This window comes from Lynx canadensis, chromosome C1 (assembly GCF_007474595.2).
Source record: "Lynx canadensis isolate LIC74 chromosome C1, mLynCan4.pri.v2, whole genome shotgun sequence".
Lineage (NCBI taxonomy): Eukaryota > Metazoa > Chordata > Mammalia > Carnivora > Felidae > Lynx > Lynx canadensis.
In genome coordinates this window covers 177,133,421-177,152,403 of record NC_044310.1, presented here as the reverse complement: position 1 = coordinate 177,152,403, position 18,983 = coordinate 177,133,421, and the positions used below count along the sequence as shown (strand labels likewise).

At 36.4% G+C, this 18,983-nt stretch overlaps 1 protein-coding gene across 2 annotated transcripts in view; it reads right to left on the bottom strand.

Moving 5' to 3' along the window:
- NAB1 (NGFI-A binding protein 1) overlaps positions 1–18,983 on the bottom strand; it is a 44,237-nt gene that overhangs the window by 16,016 nt on the left and 9,238 nt on the right. For both annotated transcript variants that reach the window (XM_030326013.1, XM_030326014.1), the window contains exons 2-4: positions 17,127–17,964; positions 6,716–6,849; positions 4,194–4,245 (exon numbers count right to left, since the gene is read on the bottom strand). In XM_030326013.1, the coding sequence (XP_030181873.1) occupies positions 4,194–4,245; positions 6,716–6,849; positions 17,127–17,945 (1,005 nt within the window). In that variant the 5' untranslated portion in view covers positions 17,946–17,964. The remainder of the gene's footprint in view (positions 1–4,193; positions 4,246–6,715; positions 6,850–17,126; positions 17,965–18,983) is intronic.

The following is an 18,983-nucleotide window of genomic DNA, read 5'->3' as shown; positions in this document are numbered from 1 at the left end:
TAAGGTTATCTTTATAGTATATTCTTTTAATAGAGAATTAGTAATTCAAATGAAATAAGAAACACTATGTTCAAAGAATTCTAAAATCTTTCTAGTTGTACTTATGAAGTCCTTGGTGTCAGTCATATATTCTGAACAAACTGTTCTCACTGTTCTCTAAAAATGCACAGGATTTTCTCCTCTGTGTCTTTGCCCATGCTAGATAGACTACCTTTGTGATGCCCCTCTACCCTCCACCCCACATCTTTACCTTCTGAAATCCTACCCTTATTTTAAAACCCAGCCCTGGGTGGCTCAGTTGGTTGGTTGAGCGTCTAACTTCAGGTCATGAACTCGCGGTTCATGGGTTCGAACCTCGCATCGGGCCCTGTGCTGAAAGCTTGGAGCCTGGAGCCTGCTTTGGATTCTGTGTCTCCCTCTCTCTCTGTTCCTCCTCCGCTCACACTCTCTCTCTTTCTCAGAAATAAATAAAGATTAAACATTTTTTTTAAAAATAAAATAAACCAGCTCAAACAGTTATCTACTCAACAGAGCCTCCCTTAATCTCTCCTCATGCCAGAAACTCTCCCCTTCGCAGTAGCCACATAGAAAGTAGATCTAGACAAAGCACTAATACTTGATGAAAAGTCTTAAGAGAGTAACAAACCTATACAATACTAACTACCTCAGTACCAGCTTCCAGAACCAATGAATAGCTCCGCTATCTCAAATCTGAATTACAGTACACGAAAGAATTTGGACAAGGACTTATGCCAATACTGTATATCTTGCAAAGGATTACAGTGAATACAGGTGTAGGTACACACATGCATAACACACACACTCACACACTCTGAAGAGATAGTCACCCTGCAACACAGGAGTGCTTTTAAAAAACTAAGCAAAAACAAAACAAAATTAAAAACAAACCAACAAAAAAAAGTAAACTGCCCTAAATTCAAAGTTAAAGTCTCTATTTCTTTCTGGGAAACATCAAGAGTGGTCTATAAGAGCATTTAACATTCAACCTCAGCTGAGGTCATGATCTCACGGTTCATGGGTTCGAGCCTCATGTCAGGCTCTGTGCTGACAGCTCAGAGCCTGAAGCCTGCTTCAGATTCTGTGTCCCTCTCTCGCTCTGCCCCTCTCCCGCTCATGCTCTGTCTGTTTGTCTGTCTGTCTCTCTCTCTCTCAAGAATAAACATTAAAAAATAAAGTAGCCTGCAGTTGACTAGTCATGTGTCTTATTTGGGAGAGGTTAGAACTGTTATTCACAGAAAAAGAAAATGCTGATTATCTTAATTCTAAATCCAGAACCCTTCAAATGGCTTTATGAACACTAGTAAAACAATAAACTAACCATACAGAACTATCATTCAATTATCTATAGTGCAACATATTTAAAGGAACAGAAGGGTCACATCTAATGCTATAACCTAATACTCTGAACTACTAAAATGAAACTCAAAACATTGTGACTGGATACAAAAAATACTTTGCTTAAATTTCAGATAAGGGCCACTGAGAAGGTCAGAAAGATTTATCAATACAGCCTAACAAGAAAAAAATTACAGATCAAACAGTCCGTGAGGTTCGTGATCTCAAACTTTCAATGTTCAACAGTGATCTCTGCAGACAGACAATGAGGGAAACTGGGGCTTAAATGTGAGAACAGCCTGAGTCAGGATCACAACAGGTCCTGAGTCAGGGCCAACAGTGGGAGAGGGAGGTGGTCAGAACTTCTAGCCTAGCAGCTGACTACCTTTTCCGGTCACTGGGTAGGTTTTATACCTTTTCCTCTAAATCCTCCCTCTGATGGCACGTGCCTTCTTAGCAGTCTCTGTGTTTACCTGCCTTCCCTCTCAGTGGCAGAGTCACCAAATCTACAGGGATCCTCTCTCATTATCTTGGGATGCAACAGGATAAAACTATTTCACTAGTTAGATTATCTTCTAATGGCCTTTTGGATCATTTCAACAATTTTTTTTGCATAGTATCTGAAGCTAACCCATCTTAAACATTACTCAAGACCTAATAAGAGGTTGATTACAAATATAAGCACAACGTTTTAAATTCTTCCCTTCTTTAAGAACCACTGCTTTAGGCTAAAGTTTTTAAGAAATCAAAGATACTTAACCATGGCCATTCATTATTTCATCTAACAGATTTTATTAAGTGCCTATTAAGTGCAAGGCACTATTATAAAATCTGAGTATAAAGTAGTGGACAGATAAGAGCTGTACTCTCATCTAATGGGGAAGACTGATAATAAAAATAAATACATAATAGTTTCAGGTACCAGTAAGTGCTATGAAAACAAACAAACCAGGAAAATGAGCCTGAATGTGATTTTGAGGTAAAGGTGCCCTTTTAGAAAGGGAAGCAGGTATGTCAGAGCAAATTCTCAGCTATGAGCTAAAGCCAGGTGAAGAGCTAAAGATCTAGGTAGGGGAACAAACAGTGAGTGATGAGGCACAAATGAGTTTGGCATGTTCCAGCAACAGAAAGTGGGTCAGTGTAGCTGGGACACAGTAAGAATGGGGAAGTGTGGTAGCAGATGAGGCCAGAGATACAAAGTTAGAGTCAGATCATAGAGGATCTTAGATGCCTCAGGAAAAAGTGTAGATTTTATTCTAGGTACAGTAGAAAGCCCTGGAAAGATTTAAGCAAGGAAGGGATTTATGTTTGTTTGTTTGTTTCTTTTTTTCTTTTGTAATTGTTTTTTTTTTTTAATTTTTATTATTTTTTTATTTTTGACAGAGCACAAGTGGGGGAGAGGGGGACAGAGGATCGGAAGCAGTCTCTACACTGTCAGCAGTGAACCTGATGTGGGGCTCGAACTCACTAACCGTGAGATCATGATCCTAGCCAAAGTTGGATGCTCAACCGAGCCACCCAGGTGCCCCAGGATTTATGTTTTTAAAAGATAACTGTGGCTTTGGTATGGCTGAAAGATTAGTCCAAACAGATGCTTAGTTAAAATAATGAGAGAATTTAGGATAGTCAAACATAGTTTATTTGTTTGAACTTGAAATTAAATAATGGATGGCTAAGAGAATTAATGACCCCCTCCCCTCCCCCCCCCTTGTCAATCCCCTGCCCAAGAAAAAAAGGAAGGAGCTCTCTGACTTCAAATTTCTACTCTGCTTCAGACTGGCCTTTAAAAAGTATTTATTCCAAATTAAGGAACAGTGGTTTTGAAACCATTCTATAGTTCTGACAGCCCTAACAAAAGCTCGTTTTTCTTGCTCAACTCCCACCTTACCTCTTGCAAGCCTAAAATCTGAAGGGACAGCCTCAACCACAATCCTCTAAGAGGCTTAATTATAGGCAAGTCTCCATTACTTGCAGCTACTAAATTGTCATTTCTCTCAGATTGTTAATATAAATAAACCTTGGCTCCTCTAAACGTATTTGATAAGATGACTAAATAAATAAGATTATAAAAGAAATCATTTGGAGCCCCTGGGTGGTTCAGTTGGTTAAGTGTCCGACTCTTGATCGTGGCTCAGGTCATGATCTCACAGTATGTGACTTCGAGCCCCACAATGAGCTCTGTGCTGATGGTGCAGAGACTGGTTTGGATTCTGTCTCTCCTTCTCTCTGCCCCTCCCCTGCTTGTGCTCTCTCTTTCTCTCAAAAAAATAGATAGATAGATAGATAGATAGATAGATAGATAGATAAAGTTAAAAAAAAAAGAAAGAAAGAAATCATGTAACCAGGAGAGTTTTAAATCTATAAGCAACACCCACCGACTGTAATAAAATGACTGGACATCAATCTCATCATTATTTTCTAAGAATTTCTTCAGTTTCCTAGTTCAAATTAGATACTTCAAAGCAACAAAATTCTATATTGTTTTAAAGATTCCAGGGGTGCCTGGGTGGCTCAGTCGGTTAAGCGGCCGACTTCGGCTCAGGTCATGATCTCGCGGTCCGTGAGTTCGAGCCCCGAGTCGGGCTCTGTGCTGACAGCTCAGAGCCTGGAACCTGTTTCGGATTCTGTGTCTCCCTCTCTCTCTGCCCCTCCCCCGTTCATGCTCTGTCTCTCTCTGTCTCAAAAATAAACATTAAACAACAGAAATTTGTAAAAAAAAAAAAAAAAAAAAATTCCAAAATTCACATTTTTCACTTGTTCATGGAATATCCTTTTTTTTTGGTTTGAATTAGTAAATAAACATTATTAGCATGAAAATATATTATGCATAATCTTACCTCCACTTTAATTCTCTTCGGAGATAATTCATCTCTTTCTCCACATTTTGACCTGAAGAGAAAAACTTGAGAAGGTAAAAAATTTTATCCTGAAGACATCTCAATCTATAAACTTCCACCAAAACATATACCACTGGAACCTTTACACTGGAAATAAGAGATTCATAGTGAACATGGACATAATAAAGAAGAGACTTTTTATCACTTCTAAATAAAATTAGAAAAATACGCAGACACACTTATACACTTTAAAAGGCCACTACCTAAGAACTACCCACAAAGAAATTACTTAATAAATATGTAATGATCACATAATGAAAAAGGAAAAAAAAATCAAGGAGGTTTACACTGCATATCCTTTTATGTATCAGTAGAAACACTTCAGGATAAAATGACCAGTGGCTCTTTAAGATGAATGCTTAAGGCTACATAAGATTAAAATACATTTTGTCTATCTATTGTAACTACAGAGGCATTTTCCCTTGACCTACAGATCCCTCTTCTGGGAAATGTCCCAAAGGTACCTACAATTATATGAAATACTATGGCCACTTAAACTACAATAAGCCATCAATTCTAAGTTATTCCTCAAAATAAAGACGTTAAAATGTAAAAAAAAAAAAGTATATCTCAGAACCAACAAAATACATATGATGTTATCTATTATGGTGCTATTTATAATGATAAAAGACTAGAAATAACTCCAGTATCCATCAATAGGGGACCGGTTAAATAAATCATGGTATATCCACGCAATGCAATGCCATGCAGATGCAAAAAATAATGCTAGATGTGTACGTACTAACACGACAAGATCTCCAAGATATGTTAAAAGATACAGAATAATGTAAATATATGCTGCCTATTTTGTTTTGGAAAAAAGGTAAAAATGAGAAAATATATTTATATTTGTTTGCAAGTACATAAACATACACTAGAAAGCTGAAAAAAAACCTAATAAAACCATTTACACACTGAGGAGAGGAAGAGGGTAAAAAGACAGGAACCAGAGTGCAACTTTTTTATATTATATATTCACATAGTTTTGACTTTTACATGATGTAAAAGTCTTATATATTTAAAAATATATTTAACTTAAAAAATATATAAATGTACATACTACAAGAAATAGCTAAAAACTGTTGAAAGCAGCTGGCTCTAAGATGTGATGTGGTACTCAGAAGGGTTCCCTGCGTGGAGCAGAGAAATGCTGAGTTTCATCATAAGCCCTGTGTACTGCATGACTCCCTAAATCCTGTATATGTATTACTCTGATTAAAGCAAATCATTTAAATAAAGCAATCAGAGAGGCGCCTGGGTGGCTCAGTCAGTTAAGCATCCGACTTCGGCTCAGGCCATGATCTTGAGGTTCGTGGGTTCAGTCGGGCTCTGTGCTGACAGCTCAGAGCCTGGAGCCTCCTTTGGATTCTGTGTCTCCCTCTCTCTCTCTGCTCCTCCCCCCACTCGTGCTCAGTCTCTCTCTCAAAAATAAATAAACATTAAAAAAATTAAATTAAGCAGTCAGAAATTTTGTACAATACAGTGAAAAAAATAAATATATCACTGAATCAGCTCTTGATAGCTTGTTCATTTAGTCTGCAGAATTTTACTTTGTGTCAGTTTGTAAACATGTGGGATCTTTCTTTAGGCAGGGTAGCAAATGAGGCTGCTAGGAGTTGGGGGAAATCATGACAATGACAGCAAATGCCTACAACAGTGGTTTTTCAATCTGGAGCAGGCACCAGAATAATCTGAGATACTTGTGAAAATGTGGATTCCAAGGTTCCATCCAGAAACTGTGATTTATTAGGGCCGGGGAGGGTGCTCAGGATGTGGTTTCTGAATACACATTCAATTACTCTAATGCCAGTGGTCATCGGCATCTCCTCAGAGAAGCAGTCGCACACACAACTGATGGTGAATGAGAAGTTAGGGTCCATGTGGAACCGAAGAATACAATCAAAATGGTACTACAACCATTTTGCTTAGGGTTTAAGTGAGGATGAGATAAGAGGAATAAGATATTTATATCAAATTTTAAAACCACACTGCTTTTCAACAATTAAGTTTTTTATTTCAAATATTCCATATTGCACTTCCATATTTTACATGTCCATATTCCACAGCATCTGGTATCTTTCAATTTTCCCTTAAATACTCATCAATGGAGTCTTTTTTATCTATTCTGCTAATCTCATTAGCTTGCAAACACCCTGCAGCAAAAGGAACCCCTTTGCTTCCTCAGAGAGTTCAACAAGTTCATATGGTAAGTGAGTATACAAAAAAGCCTACACATGCTGACTGACTAAATCCCATCCTCACACTCAAAACCAAAGCATCTGTGTGCGAAGAATGTCTAAAACCACTACCAGAACAATGCTGTAATACGAGGGAACAGTTTTTCAAAAGAAAGACAAAAGAGGATTTAAACAAAACAAGAAAAACCACTTTAGCAATGTCTGGAAAAATGTCCTACTCCCATAAAGCAATGTAAAAATATTGCCAATTAGTTAGACACTTACTTGGTGGTTCTGTAGGTATATTTGTAGGTGACTTCTCGAGAAATCTGCCTAGCCAGGGCAAATAGTTCATCTCTTCTCGTCAGCAGGGCGTTATCCTTCACACAGAGCTGAGCAGCCGCTTCATTAACAGTGAGCTGTGGATCCAAAACCAAGTTTAAAAGTTATAAACACCCTCATTTCACCAGTGTGAAAAATGCTTCACTTAAGTATATAAAAATGTCAGGTCATTATATAATGAGATGGTAATTTATAAAAATCAGGATGGGCCTTTCTTTATTCCTTATTAGTCCTAATGCCTAATTTCACAAGAAAATCACATCATCTACCATCTCTCAGGACTCAAATTAATCAAAATAGTCATCTTGGTTTTAGGTATTTATATGCTTAAAATACTTTTGTTTAGGTATGAGAATTTATAGAAAGTAAGCAAAATAAAATAAAAATAAAAAGTAAAAAATGTTCTGTATCTCATTTTTATGAAAAGCCAAGGGATAGGATATGATTTGGTGATAACATTCCCCTAACTAAAAATGAGTATACATGGTCTGACATATTTTTCAAAGTGAACGGATATGAAAATTCTTAGAAAGGAATAAAAATTAGATGACTGGAGTTAAATATTTATCAAATCACTTAGTACCAGAGTTATCACAAATTAGGGCCAAAAAGGAAAATCACTGTCTTGGAGTCAGTAATTCTCTAAAATTCATCGAATTCTACTTTTTCATCAAAGTGTTAAATAATGCCAATACAGAGTTGCTACCTGACAAAACATTCTGTAATGAAATTTAAAGTAGCAAATGTTACCTTTTAAATTAAAAACCTACTAATTTTTTCATAAATCAGAAAAAGTTTTTTTCACATAATTTTACCAACTTAAATTGATGGAGGGAACTGCGAAGAGGTATATCACACTTTTTTAAAAAGCAAGAAACATGCTGGTTCCACACATGACTGATGGCAAGATGAGAATGGGATTTGATGGCAGACAGATCTGAGAGGAGTCTTGCTCCATCACTTAGCATCTGTAGGACTTTGGGCATGTAAAATCTTCTCAGAGCCTCAGTTTTCTCAGAGGCAAAAACAGGATAATCAAAACGGGAACTACCTCAAGGGATTTTAACAAGAGATAAATGAGGAGACACACGTGGCACAAAGTTGTTCTTAGTTCTTGGTTTCCTTTCATAAAAAGGCAGGCATTTACTTTCTCCCTACCCAGGCATCCCACTTTATTCATAAAAATCATCTGCATTTAAATTTTCAAAAATAGGGGCGCCTGGGTGGCGCAGTTGGTTAAGCGTCCGACTTCAGCCAGGTCACGATCTCGCGGTCCGTGAGTTCGAGCCCCGCGTCAGGCTCTGGGCTGATGGCTCGGAGCCTGGAGCCTGTTTCCGATTCTGTGTCTCCCTCTCTCTCTGCCCCTCCCCCGTTCATGCTCTGTCTCTCTCTGTCCCAAAAATAAATAAAACGTTGAAAAAAAAAATTTAAAAAAAAAATAAAAAAAAATAAATTTTCAAAAATAGAAGCAAAAGAAGAAAATAAATGCAGAATGCACACCTTCCATCTACTAACATTTTAATGTATATAGTCTACTATCTGTCTGTGAACATATAAACATACACGTGAATATAGATTTGCAATTGCCTTTTCTCACATACGCTACATTTTTGTACATCACGTACTAAGGCAGAAAGGTGGTTTGTTTACATCAGCACGTGGCATGTAAACTGATAAATGAATTTAAGTATTCTTTATGATCTCATTTTTACTAACTAGAAATATTCCATTATAGTTAAGAGTAATATATTATTTAAATCAACCTCACTCTGAACATTAAACTCCCCAGTTTTTCATGTACTACAAAGAAAGCTGCAAAGAACATTCTTAATTGTATATCTCTGCACACATATTCAATTATTTTCTTGGAATAAATTCCTATGAATAAACTCGTAAGGCCACAAAACATACTACATTTTAAAACTTACATATTTCACCAAATTACTCTCCAGAAAAATTGCTCCAAATCATAACGCTAGCAACAATTATATGAAGATCCATTACTCAGAATTAACTAACACTGGTTATTTTATTTTAAAAGCTTTACCAATTTAATGTATTTTCAGTGACATTTGATTATAATTCACATTTCTTTAACTATAAAACTGAACCTTTTTTAATGTTTTTAAGTTGTTTTAAAATCTGCTTGCTCATGGCAGTTGCCTGTTTCTTCCATTGAACTATTTTGTTTCTTATGGACTTCAGGAACTTAAGAACATTAACTCTTCATGTGCAGAGGTATTTTCCTTTTTCAGTTTATCATCAGCCTTATAATTTTTGTCTTGGGTGCCAAGCATAGAAATTCCGTTCACACCCTAATAATACATAAATGTTTTCCTGTAATTTAGTCTAACAGCTTTATTTTTTCCACTTAAGTACTGAAACCATTTAGAATATGTTATGATAGGGGAGCCTGGGTGGCTCAGTCGATTAGGCATCCGACTTCAGCTAAGGTCATGATCTCACAGTCCGTGAGTTCGAGCCCCGTGTCAGGCTCTGTGCTGAAGCTCAGAGCCTAGAGCCTGCTTCAGATTCTGTGTCTCGCTCTCTCTCTGCCCCTCCCCTGCTCATGCTTTGTCTCTGTCTCAAAAAAAATAAAAAACATTAAAATAAAAAAATTTTTAAAAAGAATATGTTATATGATATAAATTACATACCTTACATCCTCCTCCCCAGATTTCCACCTGTAATTTACACTGGCTTATTCTCAAATAATTTTGCTACTGACAATGTTACAATAAACCCAAGTATCCTATTTTATTTGTAATGTTTATTTATTTATTTTGAGAGAGCCAGTAAGTGAGCAGGGGAGAGGCAGAGAGAGAATCCCAAGCAGGCTCTGCACTGTTAGTGCAGAGCCCAAAGCGAGGCTTGAGCTCATAAACCACTGTGAGATCAGGACCTGTGCCTAAGTCAAGAATTGGTTGCTTAACCAACTGAGCTCCGCTGGGGCACACCCTCCCCCCCAACCCCAGGCTTCCTGTTTTAAATCCACAACTGAATAGGAGAGCATAATAGAAGCAATGTATTTTCAGTCTTCTCCCCTCTTCCTAAAGAATCATCAATAGACCAATTTCTTCCCTAAGTACTTTTGAAAGGCACAGTGTTAATGGAGCTAAAAGTGAAATATACTTAAAGAATGATTTCCTAAATAAATTTACTTCAATTTTGGCTTAGTAGTAGCTACAATGACCTTGAAGTCCTTCTCAAGCTCCTTCTTATGTAGCCTGGTCTTTCCTGTATTGATACCCTTAAATTAGTATGGAGAACTTCTGATTGTCATTAAGATATTTTAGTTGACAACACTTTAGAGGTACCACCTTATGCACAACCAGAGAAAATAACCTTTCAACATAAACTGAAAACAGTATTTGGTATTCTTTCCACCATCCTATCAGGAACCAAAAAAGCAAACAAACATAACACATCCTTCGTTACTTGAATTCAGGCTTAAAAGATAAAAAAAAAAAAAGTAGACTGAGCACTCCAGGTCTTAGGGAGACCTCTGGTATTAAAACTGAGGTTGCAGAAATAACTATGGCCCACTCCAAGTTATAATAAGAAGCTGACTCATCAAGGTTACCCCTCAAAAATGTATTTTCTGTCAGTGTTTTCTAGACTTCATACTAATTAATAATTAAATCAATAAATATTATGATATATTTCGAAAACTTATACAAATACTCTAATACAATAGTCACTGCAGTACCATACTAGCTTTTTAAAAATTCCAAGTGTCTAATTTTGTTAAAAGTATAAAATATTCTAATTCTTTACTTCCTCCAATTCCTCTTTTTGTGGCTAAAAACACCAAAATTCCATTCAATCTTGATGTAAAATATTTCTTGAAGTTAGCTTTCTATCATTTATAACTAGACTTAAAATTTCCTTTACTGGTAGTTAAAATTATAATCTTTAACAATCACATGATTTGACTTTCCACTGAGTATTGTTAGCATAAAAATACCATGAGAACGCTGTGTGATAGGGAGGCTCAAAGGCATTCAAGGCTTTCATTTTCCAGCACAGGGAGGGAATGACTGGCCCCCTCAAAGGAAACAACTAAAAAATGTTGGATGAAATGGAGGGGAAAAATATCTTAAATGCATCAATAAGCCAGCAAGACAACAGTAAGGGTTAGTCAGGCTCAAATGAATGAAGACAGTATCTCAAAGGAGTAAATTGAGGACAGTTGCTAAACCAGATGACCCTGAGTTTCAGTCTTCACGGCCTGAAGTGTGGGAACATCTCTCTGGGAAGAGAAGAAGAAAAACGCAGGATCTACTAAAGGTGAAGCATCTAAGACCCCTCCTCCACAAAGCTGAAATCCCAAAGCACTACATACCCACTATTAGCCTGAATTAAAAATACACCTGTACTCCCAGGAGAGTGCTGGGGAAATTACCTGTTTTGACCCTTGTTACTATGAGTGGGAGAAAACAGAAGATACTCTCTGGAGATTTCATAACTCCAAATCAGCCCTCACATGATTTTTAGCCCTAATTCACACTAAGTGGGCTGAGAATTTTTTTCAGGGGGTCCCAGACTTGTATTGTGCAGAAAACAGGTGCCTGGTGGAAGCAAAAGCAAATAACCTCTAGGAGAATCCATTTTCTTCCCAGACCTCCAAACATTCCCACAGTTCCAAGAAATATGAATGGTAGAAATCATAAAACATCCAAAGAAACAAGGCATCAAAAGTAATAATCAGCAGAAATGACAGCAGAATGAGCTCTCAAAGATTTCATTTAAAGAAATAAAAAGAGTTGAAAACATGACATGAATAATACAGTAAAGAAAAGACCAAGAAAAACTGAGAAATCAGGAGAGAAAAAAACCAGGGAGAGGCAAACAGAAGATTTCAAAAGTAGCCAGTAGTCAGATGACCACTGACTTGCAAACATAATAATGAAAACCAAAAGCCAAGGAAGTATCTTCAATTACTAAGGGAAGATAACAATATAGAATTTGATACACAGAATAAACAGCAGTTAAGAATGAGGGCAAAATTAAGCTATATTCCAGTGGTTGGGGTAGGTCAGTAGGCTTTCATTAAGAAATTCTACAATATGGGGTGCCTGGGTGGCTCAGTCGATTAAGCTTCCGACTTCAGCTCAGGTCATGATCTCGTGGTTAGTGAGTTGGAGCCCTGAGTCAGGCTCTGTGCTGATAGCTCAGAGCCTGGAGCCTGCTTCAGATTCTGTGTCTCCCTCTCTCTCTGCCCCTCCCCCGCTCACACTCTGTCTCTGTCTCTCAAAAATAAACATTAAAAAAAATTTTTTTTGAAGAAATTCTACAACATGTACCTGAGGCTAAAGGAAACTTAATTCCAAATAGTAAACCTGAGATCTGAAGAGGGGGAGGCAGGATAGAAATATAAAATAAGGGAAATGAATTCAAAATATTAGTCATTATAATAAATGTAAAAAGGTCAAATATTACAGTGAGAAGACAAAATTTGACTCGATTTTTTAAAGAAATCCAACTATTGGTATTTACAAGAGATGTATGTAAAACATGGATTCAGAAAAACTGAAAGTAAAAGGATGCAGAAAACATAAAGCAATTACTAACAAAAAGAAAGCACATGTATTTATATTAATATCAAACAAAATGGGCTTTTTTTTTAATATTTATTTTTTGGCAGAGCGCAAGCGGGGGAAGGGCAGAGAGAGGGGGACAGAGGATCTGAAGCAGTCTCTGCACTGTCAGGCTGTCATCGCAGACCCCAATGTGGGGCACAACTCACAAACTGCAAGATCATGACCGGAAACAAAATCTGATGCTCAACGAACTGAGCCACCCAGGTGTGCCCAAAATAGGCTTTTAAAGCAAAATGTGTTATTAAAGATTGATATAGTTACTGCAAAATACAAAGAGAAACAGACAACTCCACAATCACAGTAGGTGATTTTCAAACAAAAGTCTTCCTGATAGAGCAAGCAGACCGAAATGAAATGAAATGAAATGAAATGAAATGAAATGAAATGAAATGAAATGAAATGAAATGAAATGAAATGAAATAAAATACTACTTTAGAAGGTCTAGTGAAGTTAATAAGCTTGTTAAAACAGACACAGAACACTCTACCAACAGCTACAGAAGCACATAAAAAAACACCACATACTGAACTGTAACTAAAATCTCAACAAATCTTAAAGCTTTGGCATCATGCAAACCTTGTGTTCTGACCACACTGTAATTCAGTTAAAAATCATTAGAAAAATAATTAAGGGAAACCCCTCATATTTGGAAATAAAAAAAACATATAAATAGTTCATGGGTACGAAATCATAAATAAAAAGAGAAGTAATCAGAATTGGAAAAAAATAACTTCATACCAAAACTTTGGGAATTATGCTAAATCAATATAACCAGGTGTTAAGACCACTGCTGATTCTTTAGCTTAAAAAAAAAGTTTATAACAATGATTAATTCTGTAATTCTTTACTGCCCATGTACAGTGCATTTGGAAACAAATATAAAAATACATACAAGAAAAAAGAATTTTAAGTACCTGAGAAAGTTGAAAAAATGTTTTCAGGTGTAGATAACTTTTTGATTTTCATCCACTAAAGACCTACATACAGCTCTATGTCTTGAAAGATTGAAAGAACAGTATCCACTGCGTGTATATGAAGAAAACTCACAAACAGGAACAGTGAATTAACAGTAAATCATGTATTTCTATATTTGGAAATTGAAGACAAACCAGTATCGTTCTTTAATCTTAGGAATTTAGAAAAAACTCAAATATCTTTCATTCATTTTAAACAGTCAAGTGAGAAAATGTGAAATTATCATACTTAGATGGTACACTTAATGTAGCACCTTCTCTTTTAATTCTCTCAAGATTTCATAATTTCCACCAAGCTGTTGAATGGTTACTAGTTTGAAGGAAGCATCCTGATTCATAAACATCTATCCTAAGCTATAATTTTGGACCAGATTCACATACTTGAGTTACAAATAACAAGTGGTCTAAGTTTCAAAAATACAAGCCACATATTCTAAAGCCCCCACCCCCACATCTCAGCCTACTAGCATTCATTTTGAGTGTTCTCTTATTTTGGGAAACCCACGATAATCTCATTACCTAAATACCATCTGTACCTATTTATCTACAGAAGCAAAGAACCCTTTAGCAAAAACCAAGTGTGAAATAATTTTTCTCTCTTTTAAAAGTAGGTTAGGACTTCTAAAAGAAAAAAGTGAGGTTGATTTGGTTTATTAAAGTCATCTCTTTAACATACGTTTGCTTTGATAATAATACTGGCTCAATTCTGTGTTTCATCTGCTATGTTTAAAAAAATCACATAAAAACTAGATTAAAGCATGAAACTAAAACTGCCAACATGTTTTGCCCTTTGTTTTCTACTAATGACAACCACAACAACTCCTCTATTAATTCATAGGTAGTGAAAATGTCAAAGTGTATCAGAATTATAACACTAAGTGTATTTTCTGGATCTATTCCTAAATCCTTGTGAGTCTGTTATTGTATGGCCACAATACATATAACAATTGCAAAAGGATATGCCCAACATATATCAAATTACAGATTTGCTGTTACTTTAAGACATTTTACTAACCAATTTCCTTATTCTGAGCTCCATTATGCATCCAAATCTAAAGCATTTAAAAAGATGAGGTAGTGAAATTGCTGAAAAAAAGATTAATATACAAAAATCAGCCAGTGATAGTAATTAAAAAAAAGTGGGGAAAAAAATTTCATTTACAATTATATCCCTTTTAAATCCTATATATTTGCATACCCTGTATTAAACAAAATAAATTTAAATATATAATAAACATTTAACATGCATATATACAATACGCAGTACTTGACCTAACAAAAAATGTACAAAACCTATGTGATATGTGAATAAAGAACTATAAAATTACTGAGAAATATGCAAATATAGACACTATACTTATTGTATGGGCGTTTTCATTATTGTAAATATGTCAATTTTTCCCAAGTGAATCCATACCTTTAAGGAATTTCTAATAAAAATACCAACAGAAAATTTTGGGAAATTTAACAAATGCATTAAAAATTTCATTTGAAAGGAGAAATGCATATGGCTACCTAAAAAAACAGAAGCAACAAGACTACTGAAGGAACACTTGCCTTTCCAGATACCAAAATATATTATTTAGCTATACTAATTAATGTAACTCTACACTGGTATAGGAATAGAGAGTTAGACTAATGAAATCAAACAGGACAAGATCAGTAAATAACACTACATAAAATCAAACTTCAGTATGGCAATGAGTCTGAAAGGTCAAAGGACAAATGATAATCTGTGAAAATGTTTACAACGTGAGACAAAAGGTTAATATCCTTAAAATATAAAAAGTTCTATCCAATCAATTTTTTAGAGGTTAAGAAGAACCCCAACATTAAAACAAAGGATAAGAACATAAAATTGGATGTCCATTACACATATAGAAAGATACTCATCCTCCCTAAGGAAAGTAAATATGAGCAATGAAAATTTTTCATCTGTTAGACTGGCAAAGATTAAAAAGAATGATAATTGTAGTATTAGCAAGAGTGTGGAGAAATGGATACCTGCATATAGTAATGGCAGTATAGAAGTTGCAGAAGGCAATTTAGCAGTATCTACTAAAATATTAAATCTAGATATTCTCTGATCCCATAATTTTAGATGTTGGAAGCTATTCCATAGAAAAATATGCATGAGTCTGTCTGTAAAGGACCAGGTGTATAATATTCATGTACCACCATACACAGTATCAAAAAAATAGAATGACCTAAATGACACCAACAAGTGAATGGTTCAGATAAATAAATAATGGCACATTCACATTATGGAATATAATGCAACACAAAAATTAAAAAGGCACCTCTACGTTTACTTACTTGGAAAGATATCTAACAGTATATTCTACTATGAGTGTACTGTTAAGTTTTTTGGAAAAAAAAAAAAAAAAAAAAGAATTTGGAGGGCCACCTGGGTGGCTCAGTCGGTTAAGCATCCGGCTCTTGGTTTCTGCTCAGGTCATGATCTCACAGTTTCCTGAGTTCAAGCCCTGCATCCGGCTCCACGCTGGCAGCACGGAGCCTTTTTGGGATTCTCTGTCTCCTCTCTCTCTGCCCCTACCCCACTTGCTCTGTCTCTCTCAAATAAACTTTAAAAAAAAAAAAAAAAAAGGAATACCAATGTGAAAATTAAAAAAAAAAAGGAATTTGGAGAACAGCGTGCAAAATATGATCCCTTATTTGTATGTGTAAAGAAAACTATCTGAAAGTTTACAGATTCAATTACTTTACATCCTTTTGTAACGACTGAATATTTTTGCAGTAAGTATACTTTTCTGTGTTAAAGTACAAATCTTAGGAGAAAAATCTAACGTTTCTTACATGGAATACTATATTCAACTGAACATTTTTTCAATCTTTACAGGATAAAAGCTATTTAAAAAATCAGCAATAAAATAGCCTTTTTAACTCTTGAAAATGTGTTTATTTTCTAAGCACATATTGAGTGTGTTAGACTCTGAAGATATAAAAATGAATGAGACATTACCTCTGCCTTGAAGGAACCCAAAGTAAACTGTGAGGGACAGACTAGTATTCAAATAAGTACAATGAAGTGCCGAAGTTACTATGACAGTAGTATACGTAGGGATAAAAATGGAAACGGAAAGGGAGATCATTCTACTTGTGGGAAAACATATCAGAACAGACTTAAGCTTATGCTTGAGTGAAATCTTAAAGATGATGCACTGACCAGATGGACAAGAAGAGAAAGGAAGTACGTGCAAAAGAGATATATATGCATTCTTCTAATTAAGGAAGATATTTTTGGACAGAGTGCTACAAATATACAATGATGAGAATTTGAATGCCAAATGTCAAACCAAAACAATTTTCAAACCTATAATAATAACGTTCATCTACTATAATTTTATTTTCTGTGCTAGCTGAAAATTCCTTTTAAGTTCCAGCTATTTTTTACAAATTTTTTTTCTAAAAAATGTCTACAAAAATGCTTTTTAAATGGTTGTATTTAAAACCCTGTTTTATTTCTTCATTAAAATACAAACTGCCTTCTAAGTGCACAGACTTTATGCTTTCCCTGCTTAAATTCTTCCCCTACACCGTAGTTCCAAAGCTCAACATGTTTGAGTCCAACGCAAAAACACCCCAACACAATAAACAAGGTCTATTTTCATAAAAGAGTTCATATTTTGCGAACACCTAAAGGTTCTTAACACTGCTTTCAGGGAGTGTATCTCCTTCCCTGCAAAATATTACCCAACTTACCTCTAAGGAACAAAACCTACCACACACATACAAAGAAAAATGTGGGCTTTTTACCTCATGAAGCGTGAGATGTTTCCCATCCTTTCTCTTTGAGTCAAACCTGCCATATATTGCACTGTACTTTCGAATTTCCTCCTCTTTGTGTGGATCATCGTCACTCATCTCAAAGATGTGCCCGATCATTTTGGCCAACTTCTTGTTGGTTTTTAGCAGCTCTTTCACTTCATTCAAGTCACTTTTTGGCAGCGTGGGGGCCATCCGCTCCACACACTCGGCCACAGACAGCGCGGCGGCAGCATCCAGGGCCTCGCTGCTTTCCTTCGGGGAAGCCGGGGAGCCAAGGTCTGCTGGAGAGAGGCTGTGCTCGCTTTCGGTGGCGTGGTGGCCTTGCCAGAGTCTGGACTCCCCGATACCCTGCAGCACTAAGCTCCCCACCACATCTGATTTCCCCTGTCCCAAACTCTGCACACAAGTGGTGGCAGCGCACTTGGGGATTTTTAAGTGAGGTTCCCGGGCACTGCTACTCCTGTCATAACTGCTGCAGGATATCCCCAGCCACGTTGGTGATCCCTCTGGTAACTTATAGATGGGTATGCTACTGACAGGCAGGGAAGTCAGTGGCTGATTGAAAAGGCCAGGGTTTGTAACCCAGTCTCTCAAAGCTTTCTGTAGCCTTCTGACATGAAGGGGTTTGCTAGCCATGCCCACAAGCGCCATGATTTCCAAGAATTCCTCTTCTCCAGCTTCACAGAGCTGCTGGACATCATCACCACCTTGTTGAATAAAGGCATCAAAGTAAGACAGCAGATTGGCTTTTTGTAATATTCTATACAACTGCAACTCCCCCAGGGTCCTGGGTAAGGCCGCAGCCATTACTGTGGATGGTCTTAACCTGCAAGAAGAAGAGAGGAAATACTCATCTCACTTGCTCCAAAATTCTTAAACCTGTTTTTCAGACACCACAGGATTTACAAATATAGTGTGGGAAGAACAAAGACAAGGAGCATTTGCATAGCAACTGTTAAGGAAGCATCCCCCCTCTACATAAGTTCTCTCATTTTATTCTCCTACCAATCCTAGTGGTCAATATAATTGTTTCCATTTTAAAGTGAAAACTATAAAGAATGCAAGTAATTTGCCTAAAATCTCACAACTAGTTAAGCAGAAGTCTAAGACTCAAACCAAGGCTTACAGGGCTCTATATCCTCTATTTTTGACTTTTCACGTTGCTGCTTCCATGGTATGGATACAGAGGTGAAGTGAAGGATAATCAAATTCAGAAGGACATAATAAGTATGTTATACTGCCATTTGCCGAATACTTATTTTGCCTCAGACAATATGACAAATACTTTACATTACATCTACAGATGGTTCCCAACTTACAGGTTTGACTTACGATTTTTCAACTTTGCGATGGTGCGAAAGCCATATGCATTCAGTAGAAACCATGCTTCAGATTTTGAATTTTGATCTTTTCCTGGTCTAGCAATACTCTCTTGTAATGCTGGGCAGCAGCAGTAAGCCAACGCTCACAGTCAGCCACACAATCATGAGGATAACAACCAATATGCTTACCATCATTCTGTGCCCATGCCAACCACTGGTTTTGACTTTCAGTATTCAATAAATTACATGGATATTCAACACTTTATTATAAACTAGGCTTTGTGTTAGATGATTGTGCCCAACTGTAAGCCAATGTAAGTGTTCTGAGCACGTTTAAGGTAGGCTAGGCTAACCAATGATGTTCAGTTAGGTTTGGTGTATTAAACCCGTTTTCAACACATGACATGTTACAACTTACTGGAATGTTACCCCAACTATAAGTCAAAGAAGATCTTTAATCCTCTCAACAGCCCTGCGAAATTGGTATAGTAATTTCCATTTTATGAAGAAAAATTAGCAAGAT